Here is a 24,056-nt window from a genome sequence, read left to right as displayed (position 1 = left end):
AGTGGAATCGCGGATCCCAGCACCTGTCCAGGTGAGGAACACCTCAGCGACCCAGAGACAGAAGAGGATGGGGCCTTTTCTGTTCGGGACTTCTTTGTCAGTGGCTCAGATGACGTCGATGCCGAGGGCTTGCCTGTATCGGTGGCCTGAGCTTTTTGATGGCGGTGTCAATGTTTTTCTCGATGTTCTCCTCAGTCTTTCTCCTGAGGAAGAACAGAGGGGGTCAACACCCGCGGAGTCATCGAAGCCGGTCGGGCAGCAGTGGTTTCCCGGTGCTGGCGCAAAGTAGACGGCACTGGTTCAGACGATGTCGAAGCTATCGATGGAGTCGGGGGTTTTGGCTGAAAGAGAAGTCCCATCTTCTCCAGCCTAGCCTTGCGACCCTTTGGTGTCATTTGGGCACATTTGGTGCAAGTAAGGACATCATGGTCGGACCCCAAACACATCACACAGACTCTGTGATGAAGTTCCATGAGGAACCTCTAAAGAGCTCCTTAACCCACGTGGCTACTGCTGCACGGAAAAAAAGAAGATTGAAGGGGGACCCCTGCTGGCTGCAGGGTTGGTGCTATGTTGGGCATGCCCAGTAGTTGCCAGTCAAAGATCTGGAAACTTTGACAAAAATGTTCCTTGATTGGGCTCCATTCTGATGATGTCACCCATATATGAGTACTACCAACCTGCTTGTCCTGTGAGAAAGATTTTGATTTAAACACCACTTTTGGACTCTTTGATTTTTTTCCTTATTTTACCCAGTACTGTTTTGAATCCTGTCTTCTACCTATTTTGCTGATTCTGGCTTCCTTGCTCTTATTCTGAACAATTTGGCACCTCTTGAAGGTTTTTGAGCGAGTGTGTGAACTCATGATTGAAGTTATGACTAACCGTGCCTGGGGACCAGAAAGATTTTCTTTCCCCCTATCTGCCTTGGACACAGACCCGTAATACCCCTAGATGTGGCTAAACCAACCAAACAGGGGGACCAATTACAGATGTGACAGAAATTCCTTATTGAACTTGAGGATCATGTGGCCACCTACCAATGAAAGCTGGTGACCAAATCCATTTTCATAGTGGGCATTGGTCTTTGACTTAACCACACTGATTGCCAGCAGTGCCTTCTGGGAGCAGGTCATTAGCTATGCAACATCTTGCATTTAATTACTAGAAACAGAACATCTGTACTCACAGGGACATTAACTTTCAAATCTATGCACGGGCGCACATTGGTGCATGTGCATCAGCTTGCATCCAGGGACATGGCCTTTTTATAACTTGTACGAAAAAAAGGAATCATCAAAAATATGAAACTTTCTCGCTTGACCACTCACAGTCGTTATTTTTCAATCGTTTTTTCTGATCTCTAACTTAATAATATAAGTGAATAATATGCCAAAAAATTAGTAGTAACCGCATCAGAAAGCCTGACAACGTGCCTTATATGTTTAAAAGGTTGCCGGACTACTCAATCATTTGTGGTAACATAAGCATCCTATAAATCTCCGATTTTTTATAAATATTTCTGTTTTTTTGTTTTTCCAATTAATTTGTACCAAATCTCTTGCATTAGCGGCATATATATGTGCACATGTTATAAAATAGACTGGCCGCGCGCACATGTGCGCCTAATTTTAAGTGGGCATTGCATGAGTGCACAAATTCTGCTTCTACCGTGAAAGCCGGGGGATTTTAAAAGGGCACGTGCCCACGGCATTGCCAACTTACCTGTTTGTCCACCAGTTCATCCCGTTAACAGATAGATCATCTAATGCCCCCTGGTTTGATAGCCTATACTCCCCCTAGTTACTCCAGACCCTTAAAACCCCTCAGAAATGGCTTAATCCTTTTATTTTGTAACTTACACGTCATCCATAGTAGAAGGATAGTTACTTGGCAGGGAACCGTGGCGCACACTGGGGACACATAAGTATTTATGCATACATCTCTTGACCAGTCTCCAAAATGCCCATGCCCCGCCCCTTTTTGGAAACTAGATGTGCGTGCAGCAGATTTTACATGCATATATGGGCGCTTTTTAAAATAAAGTCGGTGTGCATGAGCCCGACTTTTTCACACATCCCCTAATTGATGTATGAGCCGGGATTTTAAAATTCTCCTTAAACTTTGCAGTTTGTTGTAGTTCGCATGAACAGATTTGTGGTATCTGTGAAAAGAAAATGAAAAAATGTTTTGCTAATCATTTGCCTCTTTATGATCTCAGCCCTAAGTGTGCCATGTTGTGGAGTAATATGAAATTTTCAATGACAGTTTTGGACAGATTGAGCACTGAAGGGAATCTTGTAGAGGATTTGTTAGATGAATTTGAAATACTCAGGCTACATGATGAGAATCCACAAAACTTCAGTTTTGAGCAGCAATGAGCTCACATTTCGGTGAACCTTTGCAGCAGGTTCTCAGGTTGAAATCTTAGCATTTGTAATATGCAAAATTTTACAGTAGGTTTAATGACCTCCTTCTTAGGTCTGCAAAGAAATGTTTTCTCCTCAGACAAAATTTGCTTTGTACACAAACCACATCCTTGGAGGAAAGATCAGTTTATTTACACCTCAACGCCTAACTGCAAAAATGTTTTCTAATTGCAGCCAGACAGTGACTTAACTGCCAACATGCACATCTTCACTGAGGAATCACATGAAAAACCGTCTTGTTAACAATTATTTGTGGTTTGTGCTGAAATCAGGGGAAAACCGCCTCGCTTTAGCATGGACTGCAGAGCTCTAAGTCTTCTGGAAATGCCATCTAATTAGAAATCCTCAGAATTTTAGAGGCTGCAGCAATTAATCGCCTGCCTTTAACTAGAGCCCCCTAAAGGGTCCAGAAAAAGTTCACAAAGGAGTTTTTTATTATTTCTGTTTGTTCCCATCAGGTTCTCTCATTGCTTCTAACCTTCCACCCACTTTTACACTGCTGCATTAAAATAAAGCAGTACTCTGTGTCTATTTTGCAGAAATGAACATAAGGATTTTTTATACTCTTTATTTATAAATTCCAAAATTGTTATACAAGCATACATTTTGCAAGGCAACCACAAATCAACAGATAACAATATAGGCAAAAAGAAAACAAGGAAAAAAAAAAAGAAACCGATGGTCTACTGAGACTGATACATAATGACAGGGATGAGCCCAAAAACTTGGAGAGAACATAGGAAAAATTACAATAAGAAACTTCTTCCAAGAAAACAATTATTACCTTAATTAAACCCAGAAGATAGCCTCAAATACCCAGCCCAACCAACAACACCTCAAGATCCAGAGGATTTGTTCCTCTTTGAGGGGGGGGGGGGTCAGAGTTCCAGAATAAATTAAAAAATGAAGTTGAGAGGACTCAAAGAAAACAAACTTGTCTGAGGAAAAAATAACCATACATTTATATGCTGCAGTTTGGATTGTATGGAATAAGGTGCAAGAAATTCCTTCCTCTTCTCCCTACCCACAGTGGAAAATATTGTAGCCTGTGATGTATGTAGAGTAAAAAGGTGTTTCATGTTCAGTCTTGTTGAGAAGGGCTGCAGTGTGATGCAGTATGCCCTGATATGCCAGTGTAGTGATGAGAGGTGACAGGTTCAGTGCCTTGTTTGGAAAGAATGCAGCATGCCATCATATGTCAGAATACTGATGAGGCATCCTACATTCAGTGCTAAATTGGGAAGATTTGTTGTAGGTTCGAGGCACGCAGATTTGGTGCCACATTGGGGTGGGCTGCACTAGGTATGAAGAAGCATGTTCTAGCACAGGGGTGGGCAAGTCCGGTCCTCGAGGGCTGCAAACCAGTCGGGTTTTCAGGATACCCCTAATGAATATGCATGAAATAGATTTGCATACAACTGAGGCAGTGTGTATGCAGGTCTCTCTCATGCATATTCATTAAGGATTTCCTGAAAACCCGACTGGTTTGCAGCCCTCGAGGACCGGAATTGCCCACCCCTGTTCTAGCATGTTGGTATAGTGATGAGTTGCAGGTTTGGCGCTAAATTAGGGTAGGCTGCCTTGGTCGATATAGCAATGAGTAGCAGGTTCAGTGACATGTTGGGATGAGCTGCACTGGATGTGATAAAATGTGCCCCAAAATGTCATGTAACCCCTGGGCTGCTAGTCCCAGATAAAGGCCCCAAAGGTCCACACCTCAAATCAGTTCCCCTTCTCATAGGCAATTCATCCCATGATTATTTATTTATTTTATTTATTTAATTTTATATACCGACAACCGTTTGCACATCGTGCCGGTTTACAAGTAACTTACAAACAAAGGATATATAGGCAAAGCCTTTACAAAAAACAGTATGTAACATGAACACAGTAACAGAGCAGGTAACTAAATAACTTGGGGAAGGAGGGATAGGGGTGGTAGAGACAAAAAGGGGGGGGCAGGGGAGGGTGAAAACAGATACATAAGGATAAGATAGGTACAAGGATTTGAGGAACAGTTGATATGTACACTGGTTATATATATATACAGAAATGTATAAGCGTGGAAAAAACAGGCACATTATTCCAAGCAAGGGGTTGAGTGAAGGGTTTGAAGTTCTTAGAGGGGAAGAGGGGTAAGTTTTGGGTGTAGTTCCTGAAGGAGATTAAAGGACATTTGGGGGGGTATTGATGAGAGATGAAGGTCGGGTTAGAAGGTGATGATGATGATTGTGGGTATGCTTGGAGGAAGAGCCAGGTTTTGAGTTTCTTTTTGAACGTGGGAGTGGAGGTTTCGGTGCGTAGGTCAAGAGGCATAGAGTTCCAAAGGGAGGGGCCTGCGAGGGAAAGGGCTCTATTGGTGGTGGAAATGAGTCTTGTGGATTTTATAGAAGGAGGAATAAGGGTACCTTGGAGTGATGAACGGGTAGGTCTAGTGGAGGTACGAGGAAGGAAAGGTGGGTTTAGCCAGTTGTAGTGTTCGTTAGTGATACTTTTGTGGATGAGGGTAAGCGTCTTGTAAGTAATTCGTGAGTGAATGGGGAGCCAGTGGAGATCAATGAGGGTGGGGGTAATGTGGTCTTTTTTATTGACATTAGTGAGGATACGTGCGGCAGCGTTTTGAAGGAGTTGTAGAGGTTTGGTGTGAGTGGCAGGGAGTCCAGGTAGGAGAGAGTTACAGTAATCAATTTTTGAAAAAATTAAGGATGTCAAATTGTCAAATTATCTGAGTGTCCATGATTCCCTGAGTTGGGGAATCTTCTAGGTCCTGTGTATTGCTTTATTCTATATCCTAGCAGTCAGTTTGTGTAAACAGCACTGATAATCTCTAATGAAAACTCAACCGCAAGGAACATGCTGGTAGCTGAGATGGTTTCCAACAGAATCTATACTAAAATATTGCACTATGATTGTGATGCTATTTACATCTGATCTTTGCAGTTCACATTTAGATGTTACATTTCTATCTTTTAATACCTCTCTCAGTCTTCAGCTTTTGGTGGGATTTTAACAGCCAAATGTTCTTAATTGAATCCTTCTTCCTTCCTTCATGGTCTAAAGCCAGTATTAGATTCCTTCCCATGTAGTGGAATGTCAAATTTATATTCCAATATACAGTAGATGTTTCCAAATAAACAATCACTTATGTCCCACCCTTCCAGAAGAACTTCTCCCATCTGCTCTCATTTCATACTTCATAGTACCTGGATGGTATTGGTTATACTCCTGTTCTCCAATTACCTTCAATAGATTTAAATGAACCCTATTAAGGATCTATGCTGGCTCTTCTTTCCTCTTGCCCCTCTTGGATAGCTGTAAGTCATCCCTCCTCAAGGTTAGGTTTCTTCCAAGTGAAAAAAAACCCTCACCTTTTAGTAGTCAAATTAAAAGAAAAAGACTGATCCCCTAGATAAGGAACCCAGCAAACTCAAAGAAAGTCCTTTTACCATAAAAAACAAAACTGAGAAAACAACTGAGAATAGGAGGATGGAAAAAAATCTCCCATCTCATAAAAAGAAAAAGTTCCATACAGATAGTTTTCAAACAAAGGAAAGTGCTCTGACTTCACATCTGCACCAAGAAAGATGCAATCTCTGAGTCCCCAGAGGATTTTCCCCTCAAATGAAACAAAACGGGGCAGCCATGACCTGTTGCCCTGGGTGTGGTAACAGAAAATTCCACATGGTAAAATGGTGGTCAGGGTTTATGTATCAGAAGAACTCACCATTTCCCATCTCCAACATGGGGGAGCAGTGGGCAACAAACCAGGAGACCAGGGTTTGAGACCTGCTGTTACTCTTTGTGACCTTGGGCAAGTCACTTTACACTCCATTGCCTCAGGTACAAACTTAGGCCTGGATTTATCAAATTGTGAAAAATATTGCATGTGATAGGAAAAGGGGCATGTTTTATGGTAATAGGCAGTTTATCACAAAGTTCACTAATACCTATGTGAAATGCTAACCTTTTCACAATTTGTGATACATTTCAGGCCTAGCTAAGAGAGAGAGAGAGAGAAAGAGAGAGAGAGAGAGAGAGAGAGAACACCTAGCCATAATGCCCTCACACTAGATAGGTATTTATATCTCTATGGGAAGCCCACCAAGTAATTCGAAGTGAGGTTTAGGTATTAGTGTAGGGGTTAGGGGACACTTTGACATTCAAAGTGAGATGTACGAATAGCACAGTGTTCTCTTGTGAAGATTTGAGGACCTTCAGAGTGAGGAAACTCACCTAAAGATCAGATTTATGCAATGTTCTCTCAACCTAGCTTGATGTTACCCAGGTAGAGAGTCCATCAAACTAGGTTGAGAGAACATTGCACAAATCTGACTTTGGGTGAGTTTCCTCACTCCGGTCCTCAAATCTTCACAAGAGAGCACTGTGCTGTTCATACGTCTCACTTTGAATGTCAAAGTGGCCCCTAACCCCTACACTAATACCTAAACCTCACCTCGATTTACTTGGTGGGCTTCCTATAGAGATATAAATACCTATCTAGTGTGAGGGCATTATGGCTAGGTGTGCCCTCTCTCTCTCTCCCCCCCACAGCCTAACACTAATGGAAAAGTTGTAGTTAAAGCTGTGCAATAGGGCTTCATAAAACCATGAGCCCACTCCTCCTCTTTTTCAGATTTGCATCGCATCATGCATTATGGTGCTATCTCAGGCATTAAAGGGGTTTTCGCATGCGTTAAAGGCACTTAACGCATGCGAAAACACCATAACACAATTTGATAAATGACCCCCTTAGATTGTAAGCCCTCTGGGGATAGGAAAATACCTATAGTACCTGAATGTAATCCACTTTGAAGTGCTGTGAAAAAGTGGAATATAAATAAATAAATACTATCCTGTTCTTCCCCAAACCAAAGCGTATTTATTTACATTTATAGGCCGCTAATACCAAGGCAAGTAGTGGCTTATAAATCAACATAAAACAAGACATTAAACTTAAAATCATAAAAACCTTCACAAAAAGACAATAAAATACATAAGATATTTAGAAAAGCAAAATAAAACAATCAATGTCTCTATAGTCAAGACAGGGATAAGGAGTGAAATGTTTGGTGTTCATCTAGAAATGTGTCATCTTTACAATAACACTGCATTGAAAGACAGTCATTTACTAAAAAGAAGGAACAATAAAATAGACACAGTTCAGAGCGTACAAAGCTAAGGATTTTTAAGCCATGTATGTTTTGTTTTACAGACTTTTGAGTAAGCTCTGCCAAGAGATAAACAAGAAGGAAGAACGAAGAAGTTTGTTTTCCAGAAAGTGAGTTATAATTCTATATACTGGATTTGTTTTCTGTGCTGTTCTATCACTTTTTACTAAAGTAAGGCATATTGCATAGCCACTTCCTGACCGAGTACAACAGAAATATAAGTGATGTACTAGAGATGGGCTTATTTTTGGATCACAATGATTGCTAGTCAGTATTTTCTAGCATCTTTCCTTTTATGGATCATGATTTAATTTATTAGGGAGCTAATTTCAGGCTGTGCAGGGAGAAGTAAAGTCAGCAGGCACTTTTTAGACACAGACTTTACTTCCAGTTTCAAATGGAACATTTTCCCTTGGAAAGCTGAGTCAGAGAAAGTAGCCACACAGGCTTGCATCTGCTCTTTGTTAAGGTACTTTCTCTTTAATACACATAAAACCTGACTCTGCTCCTGGATCGCGTCTTCTGATTTTTGAGTACATTTACATGCATAATTGGTGTATGCATGTAAAAGTCCATGCACACAGGTAGGGCAATTTTCAACAATAGTTATGCGAGTAAATCTAAGTGCCTTTGAAAAACTGCCCTCTTAAAGCTGAAAAATCAAACAAAAAATAAGTATCTTCCCCAGTATACTAGAAAAAATTCGGATCATGGCCCAAAAGGGAAAATACGCCAGAAAAGTCTTGCATCACACTTCTAAAAAAGGAAAGATTGATACTGTAGCTCATGTCTGTTGCACTCGGGGGTGGACCCTTGTCCTGGGGTAGAGGTGGAACGCCTCCTGAAAGGGAACAGGAGGTAACTGCCCCCAGTGGGTGGAGCACTGGAGGAGACAGAAGCTAGGAAGAGTTTCACCACTGGAAGCCCTAGGTCTCCCCTGGGAGGAGCCCGTAGGGATCCGGGCCGCTTGGACTTAGGTGGGCCTCGCAGGGTCCAAGCAGCTCAGCTTGTGGAAGAATACTGGGCATTACCCTAATTAAGGGCATGGAAGGAGGAGGTCTGAACTTACAAATATTCCACGTACTTGGACTCAAATCTGTAATCAGCATCTTTTGAAACAGAAATTGAGACAAACAGTAAAACATACAGGACATGAATTTAAAAAGCATTTACACACTTAAAGTAGGGTTTTACATATGTAAATGCACTTTACCCATGTAAGTGGGATTCTGAAAATTGCTACAATATATGCCATTGAATTGTCCATAGAATTTACCCATGTAAATGCACTTTATGTGGGTAAATGGCTTTTGAAAATTTCTACAATAGTATTTACATTTACTTGTAAATACTTTTGAAAATTACCCCCTTAAAGCCGAAGTGTAAAAGGGTGGCGCGCGCCAAAATGGGCAGATACACGCGTGGATGGGATGCGCACTCGCCATGGGGATTTTAAAATGCCTGCAGCCATGCGCGTATCTCCCTGTACGTGCACAAGAAAGGCGTTTGGGAAAAGGGGCGGGCTGGGTGGGGCATGGGTGGGCTGGGACAGCGCCATTAGGCACTGTCTCAGTGAAGCACGCACCGGGAACCAATCGGCCCGCACAAGTTGCTGCTGCTCCTGAGAGGGAGTAAGTAGAAAAACAAAAAACAAAAAATAGGGAGAGGTTTTAGGGGTCAGGGTACATAGGGTAAAAGGGAGGCAGGTTAGGTAGGGGATTTAGGAAGTTCCCTCCCAGTCAGCTCCTTTACTGGAGGGAATAGGGAATATAGCCGATTGTGTTGCCATGTGCAGGTTGTAAAATCCCCCCCACTTATGCACACGATTCGACACTCATGCACACGTGTGCACAGGTAGCAGATTTTATAACATGCATGTGTTGGCGCCCGTATGTTATAAAATCACGTCCATGTGCGCGCGCCAGCAACTGCGAGTACATGGATGCCCCTGCGCAGGTCTAAACATTTACCTTTTAATGTATAATGTGTGGTCAATGCGGGAGGCAAATGTCACAGAATTAAGACTACCTGGTATATAACATGCAAAACAAGGGTTAATAACAAGGGGCTGTAGTCATAGGAACATAAAAAATTGCGAGCCTGGTTCGGACCAAGGGAACATCAAGTCCAGCATCCTGTTTCCAACAATGGCCAATTCAGGTTACAAGTCCCTGGCAAATACCCAAACATTAAATAGATCTCATGTTACCAATGCTGGTAATAAATGGTTATTCCCTAATAGGGGAATTTTAAAAGCCCAACACGCACCAAAACCTGGAGATACATAAGTCTGGCCGGCGTGCACCTAGCAGATTGTGAAAGGCCCCCGTGTAGATGCACAAGTGAGAAAGTCCAAAAAGGGGTGAAGCATGGGCATAGTCTGGGTGGGGCAGGGCAAGAGCAGGACATGGGTGTTCCGGAACTTTAACCTGAAATGTGCGCGTAAGTATTTATATGCATAAGCTACTGCTATGGATGGCATGTAGGTAATAAAACAAAAAATCTAGTCAGGAGGGTTTTAAGGGTTGGAGCTAACAGGGAGAAAGAAAGGCTAATAACCTAGTGGGGTTTGGAACGAAAACTAGTAATGGCATTGGCGCACGTCCCGTATAAGATTGCCCCACTCACATGGTAGAGTTGGCATTTACGCGCACATGCACATCCATATAAAATTGTGCGCATATGTATGTGCAGCCTATTTTATACCATGCACGTATATGATATAAAATGGCTGCGTCGTCGCCGTTGGCTGGCATACCCTAGTAACTGCACCCGTGCCCGGTATCAAAGTTACTATCTAATAGGTAAATTTTTAAAGCCCAGCATATGCCAAACCAGGAGATACGTGAGTATGTTGGTCCAGTGCGCGCTGAGCAGATTTTTAAAAGTTGCCCGTGCATGTGTTTATCTCCCGGTACTCTCACAAATGAAAAAGTTCAAAAAAGCGCGCAGGCACTGTCTAGGCAGGGCATGGGTGTCGGGGAAGACCAAGAGATGTGCACGTAAATATTAATGCACACCAGCGCGCGTTGGGGGTCCACTGCCATGTAACTTTATTTCTGCTATGTGTGTAAGTAGTAAAACTAAAAAAAAGTAAAGAAGTGAGTGGGGTTTTAAAGGTCAAGGTTAACAGGGTAAAAAGGAGGCTAATTAACTAGGGGGGTTAGGAAATCCTATCCCTTACCTGAGCAAACTGGGAACAAACTGGGAAAACTGGTATTTGCGTCGGTGCATGTGTCTACTAAAATCTCCCCACTTATGCAGTAGAAGCAGCCTTCTTAAAATTGTGCACATACAATCTATTTTAAAGATTTTTATTGTAAAGATGCGCACAAACTACACATAATATTATACAAAAACAAGACAACCAACAGGCTGCGAAATCAATAACAAAAGGGAGTTTGTACAATTGTATAAGAAATAAGGAGCAATTTGTTCATGAGAGTCCTTCCTAGTCCCTATAAGAAAGTTCCAACCCCATCATAGTGGAGATCAAAAAATCAAAAAGAAAAGCAAAAACAATTCTCCACCTGCTTGGCTGTATCTGATCCAGACAGGTGCGTATATAATCGTTAAAAGCCCATATGAACCCCTAAGAACCTCCCCCCACCCTTCCCAACCCTAACCTATGACAATAACCCAAGAAAGCTAACTCTAAAAGTCAAGAGCAGTCATAACCACCCAAATCAAAAGGCCAGCTATAAAGTGTTTAAAAGTAAACTCCTATCCCTGCTGGAAACACACTGAATATATTTATTCCAAATGACCAAAAACTTTTTCCTAGAGTTAGGGGAGACATATGCAGCCATTGATTCCATAATCGTCATGTTATGTAATGCATTCCTCCATTGCCAGAACGAGGGAGGGGACACCTCTCGCCAGTGCAGTAAAATAGATTGCTTGCCCTGCACCAATGCTTTCCTTACCAAAAGATTATCCCCTTCTGTCTGTATCTATTTTATACCATGCGCCAATATACGCGCGGGCCTGCAAATGTACACACATGGGCACTTGCACAGCTGTTTAAACGCTATCGACTAAGTCAACGATTAATAGCAGTTTATGGACTTCTCCTCCAGGAATTTGTCCAAACCTTTTTTAAATCAGCCACATTAACAGCTCGATTTTAAAAGTGTTATGCATAGCCAGGCCTTGCAAGTGTCGCGTGCATTTTCGGAAGGGCCCAATCATGCAATTACGCACTGAACTGTTGGGCATCTCCAAAGGGGCGGGGTCTGGGTGGAAAGAGGGGTGGGCAGGGACAGCGCCATTCGATGTTGTCCCGGGGAAGCACATGCTGGCAGCAGGCCGGCAGGCGTAAATTACTTCTGCTCACCAGAGCAGGTAAGTTACAGAGCAAAAAAAAATAGGGTGGGAACATAGGTAGGGGTTAGAGGTCAGGATGGAGAGGGGAAAGGGGAGGAAGGTTAGGTAGGGGGTTAGGGAAGTTCCCTCCCAGTCTGCTCCTTAATTAGAGAAGACTGGGAGAGAACTGGAAAAAAGGCCGATGGTGTCGCTGCGTGTAATTTGAACATCCCCCCCATGTGCGAGAGTCGCGAGCCACCCGCACATGCACACGTAGATTTTAAAATCCACGGGGCAGATTTTAAAAGCCCTACGAGCGTAAATCCATTTGGATTTACATGCGTAGGGGGGTTACATGCACCGAGCCTATTTTCCAAAGGCCCGGCGACGCGCGTATGTCCCAGGGCTTTGTGAAAGGGATGGGGTGGGACCGAGGCCTCCAGCACAGCAGCCGTGCCGGGGGATCGTGTGCCAGCACTCGGCCGGCGCGCGCAACCTACACCTGCCAGGAGGCAGAGGCAACTTATGGAATAAAGGTTGGGGGGGGGGGGGTTAAGTAGGGCTGGGGGGCGGGTTAGGTAGGGGAAGGGAGGGGAATGTGGGGGGGGGGTGGTGGAAGGAAATTTCCCTCCGAGGCCGCTCTGATTTCGGAGCAGGCTCGGAAGGAACAGGGAAAGTCATCGGGGGTTCCCCTAGGGCTCGGCGCACGCTAGATGCACAAGTGTGCACCCCCTTGCATGCGCCGACCCCGGATTTTATAATATGCGCGCGGCTGCGCATGAATGTTATAAAATTGGGCGTAGATTTGTGCACGCACTGACGCACGTAGATTTGTGCACGCACTGACGCACGCATGTTATAAAATCAGCGCGTCCATGTGCACGCACGGACGTGTGCAGATCTTAAAATCGACTTCTATGTACCTTTATTACATCTTCTGTCAATGAATTCCAGAGCTTAATTGTGCATTGAGTGAAAAAGAATTTTCTCTGTTTTAAACATGTAAACTTCATGGAGTGCCCCCTAGTCCTTATATTATTAAAAAGAATAAATAATCGATTCACATTTACCTGCTCAAGCCTTTTCATTATTTTATAGACCTTTATCATATCCCTCCTCAGCTGTCTTTTCTCCAGGCTGAACTGCACTAACCTCTTTAGCCTTTTTCATAGGGAATCCATTCCATCCCCTTTATCATTTTGGTTGCCCTTCTCTATATCTTCTCCAGTGCAACTATATCTTTTTTTAGATGTGGCAGCACAATTGCACATAGTGCTCAAGGTGCGGTCTCACCGTGGAGCGATACAGAAGCATTATGACATTCTCCATTTTATTCACCATCCCCTTAATAATAATTCCTAACATTCTGTTTGTTTTTTTAATTGCCGCAGCATACTGAGCAGACGATTTCAATGTATTGTCCACTATGACACCTAGATTTTGTCTTGGGTGGTAACTCCTAATATGAAACCTAACTGTGTAATTACAGCATGGGCTATTTTTTCCAATATGCATCACATTGCACTTGTCCGCATTAAATTTCATCTGTCATTTGGATGCCCAATCTTCCAGTCTCACAAGGTCCTCCTGAAATTTATCACAATCCATTTGTGATTGAATAATTTTGTGTCATATGCAAATTTGATCACCTCACTTGTCATATCCCTTTCTAGATTATTTATATTAAAAAGCACCAAATACAAATCTCTGAGGCACTCCACTGTTTACCTTTTTCACTGAGAAAACTGACCATTTAATCCTACTCTCTGTTTCCTGTCTTTTAGCCAGTTTGTAATCCACAAAAGGACATTGCATCCTATCCCATGACTTTTTTGTTTTCTTAGGGGCCTCTCATGAGGAAATTTGTCAAACGCCTTCTGAAAATCCACATACACCACATCTACTGGCTCAGTTTTATTCACATGTTTATTCACCCCTTCAAAAAAATATAGATTTTTAAGGCAAGATTTCCCTTGGGTAAATATCCATGCTGGCTGTGTCCCTTTAAAGTTTAAACCATGTCTAACTATATGTTCTGTTATTTTGTTCTTTGGAACAGTTTCCACAGTTTTTCCTGGCACTGAAGACAGGCTCACTGGTCTGTAGTTTGCCAGATCACCCTGGAGCACTTTTTAAATATTGGGGGTTACATTGTTCACCCTCCAGTCTTCAGGTAAAATGGACAACTTTAATGATAGGTTACAAATAACTAGTAATAGGTATGAAATTTCATATATTTTTTTTTAATTTATATTTTATTTATTTTACACAAATTTAAACATTTGCAAAAATAAAGAAAAATTTCCTGTGTACAAAGTAAACTCCATAAAGACAAATTATCACATTTATAAGTACACATAAAAAATAGTCCTCATAATTGGGAGGATTAACATAAGAAAAAGAAAAGACAATCATACATTTTTTGCACTAACAAATTAATTGAGAGCATCATTATTTTTGTGCAGATAAACACCTCAACTAGTTTCTTTGTCAGAAAAGTCTCTAAATGTACAGGATCTTGAAAAATAAATTTGTTCTTCTGATATATCACTGAACATTTACAAGGAAATCTGAGTAGGAAACTTGCTCCAATAGCTAATACCCTTGATTTCAATGTTAAAAATTGTTTCCTTTTGAGTTGAGTGATTCGAGAGACGTCCGGAAAGATTTGAATCCTTTGGCCACAGAATGCAAGATCTTTATTTTTAAAGTATTTCTTAGTGTCAAGTTTTTATCCTTTTCACTACAAAAAGAGACCAAAAGTTCATTTTGAGGCCTAATCTTTGTTTTAGGAACATAATATATTTTAGAAATGTTATTTTCCTGTATTGAGGTAATAAACAGTATTTCTGATAGATATTTCTTGAATAATTCTGTGGCGGACAATAGTCTAGATCAGACCTGGGCAAGGGGCGGCCCGCGGGCTGAATCCGGCCCGTCTACGGTCTGTGACCGGCCCGCCCACTGCTGAGAGCAGACGGAGAATGAGGTATGCTCTCTTCCCTTGCAGAGGGAAGGCAGCGTGCCTCATTCTCTGCTCCCTTGCTCCCCGATTGGCCGGCCAATCGGGGAGCAAGGGAGCGGAGAATGAACTGTTTTTCTTACAGCGTTCGGTGGGGGGGGAGGGAGTGACTCGAGCGAAGATTGGCCGGTGCTGGGCAAGGCTTGCCCAGCACCGGCCAATCGGGCAGCGTGTCTTCGCTTGAGTTTCTTTCCTACCTACCTACCAGTTCCGCCTTTCGTGGTCTTTTTCAGGGGTCCCCAACCACCGGTCCGCGGGAGTTTTTTGCCGGTCCGCGGCGCGCGCTCCCGGTCTCTCCCGCTGCCGTTGCCGCTGGGCTGTCAGCACGTTCAAGCCCAGTGGGAACGGCGACGGTGTTTTCTGTGGTACCCGCGGCTGGCCTTTTCTTCTTCCCGTGCCTGCACCCCCCCTCCCGTGACCCGGAACAGGAAGTGATACACGGAGCGGTGCGCGGGAAGGAGAAAGAGCCGTGCTGCGTCGGCTGCAGCGTCGGTCCCCGAGCAATTGAAGCAGCCAGTAATCGAGAAAGGAGTCAGCAGCATGAGCCTCCCGCGGCCGATGGGATTCTTCTTTCTTGGCCTTCGAGGGCTGCTGCAGCTCCCATTTGTGCTCCGGTGGGGGGGAGAGAAAGTGAGAAAGAGAGAGAAGCAGCCAGCCAGCCTGTGTGTGATTGACTGGTCAGAGAGCTGATGTGTGTGTGTATGTGAGAGACAATGAAAGTGATTGCTCAGGGAGATGATTGATGTGTATGTGAGAGTGTGAGACATTAGTCAGGGAGGTGACTGATGTGTGTGTGTGTGAGAGAGAAAAAGCATGGAAGTGAGAAGTCTGGGTATGTGGGAAAGCATGAGCATAAGAAGCCTGGTGTTGTGGGAGTGAGAAACCTGGGTGAGTGTGCATGCATGAGAGAGAGAGACTGCTTGGTAAGGTGACGGTGTGTGTGAGAGAAAAAGACTGGTGTGTGTGAATGTGAGAGAATGTGATTCAGGGAATGAGAAGCCTGTGCACGTGGAGAGTGAGCATGGAAATGAGAGACTGGTGTGTGTGTAACAGAGAGAAAGTGATTATGGGAATGAGAAGCTTGTGCATGTGAAGAGAGTGAGCATGAGAGTGAGAAACCTGGGTGTGTGTGAGACAGCATGGGAGTGGGACGCCTGTGTGTGTGTGTGTGCATGCATGAGAGCGAGAGACTGGTTGGTAAGGTGACTGTGTGTGTGAGAGAAAGAGACTGGTGTGTATGAATGTGAGAGAAAGAATGTGATTCAGAGAATGAGAAGCCTGTGCAGTGGAGAGCGAGCATGGAAATGAGAGAGAGACTGGTGTGTGTGTAACAGAGAGAAAGTGATTATGGGAATGAGAAGCCTGTGCATGTGAAGAGAGTGAGCATGAGAGTGAGAAACCTGGGTGTGTGTGAGACAGCATGGGAGGGAGAAGCCTGTATATCTGAAAGAGAACTTGGGAGTGGGAAGCCTGTGTGTGTGTGTGTATGCATGAGTGAGATCAGGTGACTGGTGTGTGTGTGAGAGAGAGAGAAATAAAGTGATTATGGGAATGAGAAGCCTGTGCATGTGAAGAGTGAGCATGGGAGTGAGAAACCTGGGTGTGTGTGAGACAGCATGGGAGGGAGAAGCCTGTATATCTGAAAGAGAACTTGGGAGTGGGAAGCCTGTGTGTGTGTGTATGCATGAGTGAGATCAGGTGACTGGTGTGTGTGTGAGAGAGAGAGAAATAAAGTGATTATGGGAATGAGAAGCCTGTGTATGTGAAGAGTGAGCATGGGAGTGAGAAACCTGGGTGTGTGTGAGACACATCATGGGAGGGAGAAGCCTGTATATCTGAAAGAGAACATGGGAGTGAGAGACTGGTGAGTGTGTGTGTGTGTGTGTGTGTGAGAGAGAGAGAGACAGAGAAAGTGATTATGAGAGTGAGAAGCCTGTGCATGTGGAGAGAACAAGCATGGGAGTGAGAGACTGGTGAGTGAGTGTGTGGGTGTGTGTGTGTGTGTGAGAGAGAGAGAGACAGAGAAAGTGATTATGAGAGTGAGAAGCCCATATATGTAAGAAGAACACAGGAGTGGGAAGCCTGTGTGTGTGTGTGTATGGCATGAGAGAAACTGTTCAGGAAGGTGACTGGTGTGTGTGCCAAAGACTGTTTGGGAGATGATTGGTGTGTGAGAGACAGAAACTGGTCATGGGGGCATGACTGGTATGGTGTGTATGTGAGAGACATGGGCACTAAGGAAGAGGTCCATAAGTATAGAGCTTAGCTTCTACTGCTGCTTCTGGTGTGTGCCACGGCCTGCAGGGAAGGGGAGTAGGAGAGCTGCTGGAGGGGGTAAGTAAAGATGGCTTTAAGTTTATTTTTCTTGACTGCCATTTTAATTGTGTGATGTCTGCTTTTTTGAAATATTTTATTGGTGTTTGGAGAATGTTTAATAGTTTTTATGAGTTTTTAATTGTTGGATGTTATTCTGTTCATAGCTGTTTTGAAACATTTATTCTGCTTATTAGTATAGTTTTACAATTATTTCTGTGTGGGGATCTATAGCTGCTTGCTATTCTGTTTTCCTAATAAGAGGTGTATTGGTTTTTAGGACCTGATTTAATATTTGTGGTGTTGCCTTTTCATAGATAGGGTTGCTCCTGTTTTGTATTCCATAATACAGGTGTAACTGTGTGCGGATTAGTTTATGTGCATTACTACAGATCCTGGGAGTATGTTAGGTCGGTTCTGTGTCTGTTACCGAGATGAGATATTTTGCTAGCATGTAAGCGTTTGTATCGGTCTTATTTGTTGTGTTTTCTCAGAGGACATGCATTGGTGGTAAACTGCTGTCTTTTCATAAGTAGGGCTATTGAGAACTGAGTTAATTATATTAGTCCGGCCCTCTAAAACCATCCCAATTTCTCATGCGGCCCCATGGGAAAATTAATTGCCCACCCCGGGTCTAGATACTGGAAAGTTCAACAGTCTAAGATTTTTTTCTTTCTATTCTCATTCTCAATATTTTCCAGTTGTCTATGTATTATTAAATTATCCTTAATAAAGGCAGTATTTGATGTCTGTAGCGCAGGTATTTGCACATTTACCATCTTAGAAGTTTCTTCTAACTGATTCAAACGTACTTCATGTTTACCCACAACATTTTTAATTTCCAAGGTGACATTATTAAACTGAGTATTAGAATTTATAAGAAATTTTTGCATATTCAATAAAACTTTCCAGACATCCCCTAAGGTAACTTTTTGAGGGTCAATACCTTCTAAATTTAAATTGGTATCTTGAGGGAGTTCCAATGTAACCTGAGAAACAGGTTCAATCTGCTCCCCCTCAGTAACCATGTTTCCAGGCAAATTAATTACAGATAACATTCCCTCTGAATTAATAACTTGAGGAACTACTTCTAACTATTCCATCTGTAGTTGTGGTATCTGCACTGAGCCTGGACTTTTGGGGGATCCTGAAGAAAATGAAATTTCAGGAATATTCCTGAGGAAATAGCTTACCCTACGATCCACATGAAGGTCCATAGGTCCTCTAACCATAGAGACCCCCGGCGACGAAGTCAACGGCTTAGATTTTCTTTTCCTACCCATATATGGGTGTATAAAGAAAACATGAAAATTTTTTAGAAGGGGCGTGCCCCTTTGGCGCGCGGCTGCGCACCGCAGTCCCTCCGAATTTATCGGACAGTCTGGGCCCCAGTAGATGACGTTACTGGGGCCCAGACTGGGCGCAGCAAAAAGCCTTATCACAGTCCCGTGGCCTTTCCCTCTCTCCTGAGGGGTAGCTCTCACCGACTCCTCCGGTTTTCTGCCGCAGTCCCTACGAATTTATCGGACAGTTCGGGCCCCAGTAAATGACGTCACTGGGTCACGTAGCTGTACGGATGTTCCCACGACCTCCTGGGTGCAGCAAAAAGCCTTATCACAGTCCCGTGGCCTTTCCCTCTCTCCTGAGGGGTAGCTCTCACCGACTCCTCCGGTTTTCTGCCGCAGTCCCTCCAAATTTATTGGACAGACCGGGCCCGATGACGTCACTGGGGTCATGTAGCTGTACGGATGTTCCCACGACCTCCTGGGCACAGCGAAAAGCCCCGTCACAGTCTCGTGGCCTTTCCCTCTCTCCCGAGGGGTAGCTCTCACCGACTCCTCCGGTTTTCTGCCGTAGTCCCTCCGAATTTATCGGACATCTACTGGCTCAGTTTTATTCACATGTTTATTCACCCCTTCAAAAAAATGTAGATTTTTGAGGCAAGATTTCCCTTGGGTAAATATCCATGCTGGCTGTGTCCCTTTAAACCATGTCTAACTATATTTTGTTCTTTGGAACAGTTTCCACAGTGTTTCCTGGCACTGAAGACAGGCTCACTGGTCTATAGTTTGCCAGATCACCCTGGAGCACTTTTTAAATATTGGGGGTTACATTGTTCACCCTCCAGTCTTCGGGTAAAATGGACAACTTTAATGATAGGTTACAAATAACTAGTAATAAGTATGAAATTTCATATTTGAGTTCTTTCAGAACCCTGGGGTATATACTATATGTTCCAGGCGAGTTGCTATTCAGTTTGTCAGTCTAGCTGTCACAGAGCAGGAGTGGTCTATGGCTTTTCTAGAGGACAGATTCATAGTCTGGTCTCCAGTTTCCTCTTGCACAACTTTATTCTTCACACATAAACATACTTCCAAGACTGCTTACCTTTCAATACTTCAGCAAAATCAACATTAGTAGGTCAGTTATAAGAAGCTGCTTTCTCCTTCACCCCAGGACCTCCCTTGCTCTCCTCCGAGCCTATGCTTTTTTCCTGCTCAAAGGAGACACCCTGCACCCAGAATGCCCTGTGTTAAGGTGGACTGGACCCAAACTACTGGGACCAGTCTATTAAGGTGTTCTGAGAGTTTCTGTCTCTGCCACATACCCTCCCCTTCAGCTCAATGGTACCCAATTGAGCGACTACCCCTACCTGGACTATATCCCGCAATAGGTCCCCACCACATTTACCGTTGAATCCTGTCTCAACCTGGAACAACCTCCTTCCCATTCTCTCCCCTGCCTGCCTTTGGATATGGAGCTCCAAACCAGGGAATGTGTTGTGCTTTACCCACTGGGGATTCTCTTTATAAAGGGTAGCTTCCTCTTCTACTGAGGTACCTTTCCCCCAACTTTTTGGGTTTTTTGATGAGGTATTTTTATACCATCTCAAGCCCTTTTGGTTCTCTCAGCGATCCACCCTGGTTAGCCCCAGAGTCCAAATTCCCCAAAATGTCCATGTCTTTGTCACAAGTCTGTGATTGCAACTTGTCCTGTCTTCCTCAGTCTCTTCCTCTTGCTGATGGGTAGTGGCCCAATTTTCCCCAAACTAGTCTGGCTTCTCCTCCATCTGCTGGACCTCTACCACCTCCTCAGTGTTGTCCTCTTGTTCTGGCTTTATCCCCTTGGTTTCCTGTGCCACACCACCCTTGATGAGTGGTCTAACCATATTAGAGGGCCACTGCTTTCCTGCTCATAACCATGCATGGGACTCCTGTCTTCCTGTGGAAATCCATTTTGCCCGGTCCTGTTGCAAGTTCCCTTCTACCTGTTCCCCATTTATCATGAATACATTCACAGGTCTTTTCTATTCTTCTCTTGTCATGCACTGGAACTGTCCTTGCTCTTCTGGGGTTTGCTCTACAATCAGTTCCAGTGGAACAGTTTCTGCGTTCTCTGGCCAATTGTCAGGGTTCCCCTTAATGGCAGATAGGTGTATCTGGCTAACTTAACTAGCTCAGTGGCTGAATATTGACCCCCTGCAATACTGGGGTAATTGAAATCTCCCACTATTACTGCACTGCCAAACTGGTTAGCTTCCCTTTCATCATCCGTCTTACCCATTGCAATACTCTTCTCCAACTCACATGGGATTTCTACCCATAACGATTCTACTGTTCATTTAGTCTTATACTGGATCTTTATTTATTTATTTGTTTGTTTTATTTATTTACTTCTTTTTACTATACTGACGTTCAGGACAAAGTCATATCTCACCGGTTTACATCAAAACATGGGTAAGTTACATCTAACAAGGGAGTAATCAAAATAACTTCTGGATAACTTAGTATAAAGATAACTTAGAACTTAACTCTTTATCCTGTTTATGCGATCCCGGACATAAAGCACCCCCTCCCCCCCAACCAAGTTGATCCTCCCTATTATTGTGATATAATTTGTACCCTGGTATAGTACTGTTCCACTGGTTATCCTCCTTCCACCAGGTCTCTGAGATGCCAATTATGTCTACCCCTTCATTTACTGCTATACATTCTAACTCTCTCACCTAACTTCTTAGACTTCTAACATTGGGATACAGACATTTCAAAGTGTGTTTTTGTTTGTATTGATCCCCCCTTCCTCAAAAGGTTGCCCAGTTCCTTACAAAACTGAATCCCTCTTCCCTTCAGTTTTGTAAGGAACTGGGGAACCTTTTGGGGAAGGGGGAATCTTTTCCGAAAGGATGGGCTCCACCTTAACAAGTGTAGAACCAGGCTGCTGGTGCTAACCTTTAAAAAGGAGATAGAGCATTTTTTAAACTAAAACAAAGGGGAAAGCTGACAATTGCTCAGCAGCAAATGGTTCAGAGGTGTTACACTCGCCGCCCGCGGTAGCCCCGTGGTGCGGCCCTCTCACCTCTCCAAGCAATTGCCAGGCTTCAACTCCCCGTCGCTTGCAGCAGTGGGCCGCCAACTCCAAACTCAGGCTCCTACCAGAGCCTCTGGCCCTGCTCCACTTCACGGGACGTCCAGCCAGGATGCCTCCATCCGTCGGGCCTCTCCGCGGGGTTCGTGGAGAGAAGCTGCCAGCAGCGCCGTGCCCCTCCCTAGGTGCGCGCGCATCAGTAGAACTTTTAAGGGCCCGCGGCAGGGTTCCTACCGCGGACCCGGATGCTGACGTCAGAACCTTCAGTGTATAAAAGCTCAACCCTTACACAGAAACTTTGCCATTGCAACAGGTCTCCTTGGTTCCCTGTTTGGTTCTGAGTACTCATTGCCTCTGTGCTTCCTCGTTCCTGAGTGTCTTCCAGTTCTTGTGTCTTCCAGTTTCTGTGTCATCGTTCATCTCGTCTGTACTTTGACTGACCTCCTGGTGCCTGATCTCTGCTACATCCGACCTTGCCTGCCTTCTCCAAGCCTGACCTCTGCTGCGTCTGATCTTGCCTTCTCCCAGCCTGACCTCTGCTACGTCCGACCTTGCCTGCCTTTTCCAAGCCTGACCTCTGCCTCGTCCAACCTTGCCTGCCTTCTCCAGGCCTGACCTCTGCTACATCCAACCATGCTTGCCTTCTCCGTGCCTTGACCATTGCTACATCTGACCATGCCTGTCTTCTCCGTGCCTTGACCATTGCTACATCTGACTTCGCCTGCTTTCTCCATGCCCTGACTATTGCTACGAACGACTACGCTATAGACTCTCTTGTGTCCAGAGTTCTACATCGCTTGCTACAACTCCCTATTACCGCCAGTTCTCATCCAAGTTTGACAGTGACGCCTCTGTTCCTATCCTCTGGACTTGGACTCCCAAGGCCTCGGCCTTTCTCTGCTCAAGCACCTCTTGTCAAGCCTTGTTACTTGGTGCTTGGGTTCCTATACTGGAACCAGTCCAAGATAATACTACGCCACCTGCTGGCTGTTGTCTCTGAGCTGAACTGTTCACCTTTGTTGCTCTATCTCGAGGCCCGCCTAAGTCCTGCTGGCCCTGGCACCCAAAGGCTCAAACTGAGGGGAACGTGGGCTGGTATAGGTGAAGCTCCAGTGGCCTCTAGCTTCAGTTCACTCCACCTGCTGATGGTGGGGACCTTGCCTGCCTTCTCCAAGCCTGACCTCTGCTACGCACAACCTTGCCTGCCTTCTCCAAGCCTGACCTCTGCTACGTCCAACCTTGCCTGGGTTTTCCAAGCCTGACCTCTTGTACATCCGACCACGCCTGCCTTCTCCATGCCGTGACCATTGCTACATCTGACCATGCCTGCCTTCTCCGTGCCTTGATCTTTGCTATGTATGACCACGCCTGTCTTCTCCATGCCTTGACATGCCTGCCTTCTCCATGCCTTGACCATTGCTACATCTGACTATGCCTGCTTTCTCCGTGCCCTGACTATTGCTACGAATGACTACGCTATAGACTCTCTTGTGTCCAGAGTTCTACCTCACTTGCTACAACTCCCTATTACCGCCAGTTATCCAAGTTTGATAGTGACACCTCTGTTCCTATCCTTTGGACTTGGACTCCCAAGGCCTCGGCCTTTCTTTGCTCTTTGTCAAGACATGTTCCTTGGTGCTTGGGTTCCTGTACTGGGACCAGTCCAACATAATACTACGCCACCTGCTGGCTGCTGTCTCTGAGCTGAACTGTTCACCTTTGTTGCTCTATCTCGAAGCCCGCCTAAGTCCTGCTGGCCCTGGCACCCAAAGGCTCAACCTGAGGTGAACATGGGCTGGTATAGGTGACACTCCAGTGGCCTCTAGCTTCAGCTCACTACACCTGTTGATGGTGGGGACCCATAAGTCCTCGCCTGCGGGTTGCATCAACCCCACCTCAGCCCAAGGATCCACCTCCAGCGCAACAGGAGGGAGGTATCATCGAAGGATACTAATGAAACATTAGAGTTAGGGCATCCCAACAGAGAGGTTCCAATAATAGGAAAAGTAGTCCAAGTGCCTATAATTAAAAACTCACCTGAGCTAAAAGATAACAATTTATCCCTGTCAACTGAAAAGCAGAATGTAAATACAAACAAAAAACACGCTTTGAAATATTTGTATGCTAATGCCAGAAGTCTAAGAAGTAAGATGGGAGAATTAGAGTGTATAGCAGTGAGTGATGACATAGACTTAATCAGAGACATGGTGGAAAGAGGATAACCAATGGGATAGTGCTATACTGGGGTATAAATTATATCACAATGACAGAGAGGAGCATCTTGGTGGCAGGGTGATGCTTTATGTATGGGATGGCATAAAGTCCAATAGGATAAAGATCCCTTATGAGACTAAATGCACAATCAAATCTTTATGGGGTGGAAAACCCTTGGGGAAGAGTATAGTGCTAGGAGTATACTACCGTCCACCTGGCCAAAATAATGAGATGGACAGT

At 44.4% G+C, this 24,056-nt stretch overlaps 1 protein-coding gene across 2 annotated transcripts in view; it reads left to right on the top strand.

Annotated features, from left to right (window-relative positions):
* Positions 1–24,056, top strand: part of LCP2 (lymphocyte cytosolic protein 2) — a 326,171-nt gene that overhangs the window by 70,895 nt on the left and 231,220 nt on the right. For both annotated transcript variants that reach the window (XM_029583581.1, XM_029583580.1), the window contains exon 4: positions 7,642–7,707. In XM_029583581.1, the coding sequence (XP_029439441.1) occupies positions 7,642–7,707 (66 nt within the window). The remainder of the gene's footprint in view (positions 1–7,641; positions 7,708–24,056) is intronic.

Source organism: Rhinatrema bivittatum, chromosome 18, assembly GCF_901001135.1.
Source record: "Rhinatrema bivittatum chromosome 18, aRhiBiv1.1, whole genome shotgun sequence".
In the NCBI taxonomy this organism is placed as follows: Eukaryota; Metazoa; Chordata; class Amphibia; order Gymnophiona; family Rhinatrematidae; genus Rhinatrema; species Rhinatrema bivittatum.
The sequence above is the reverse complement of the archived record's forward strand: the minus strand, read 5'-3'. Positions and strand labels throughout refer to the sequence as shown.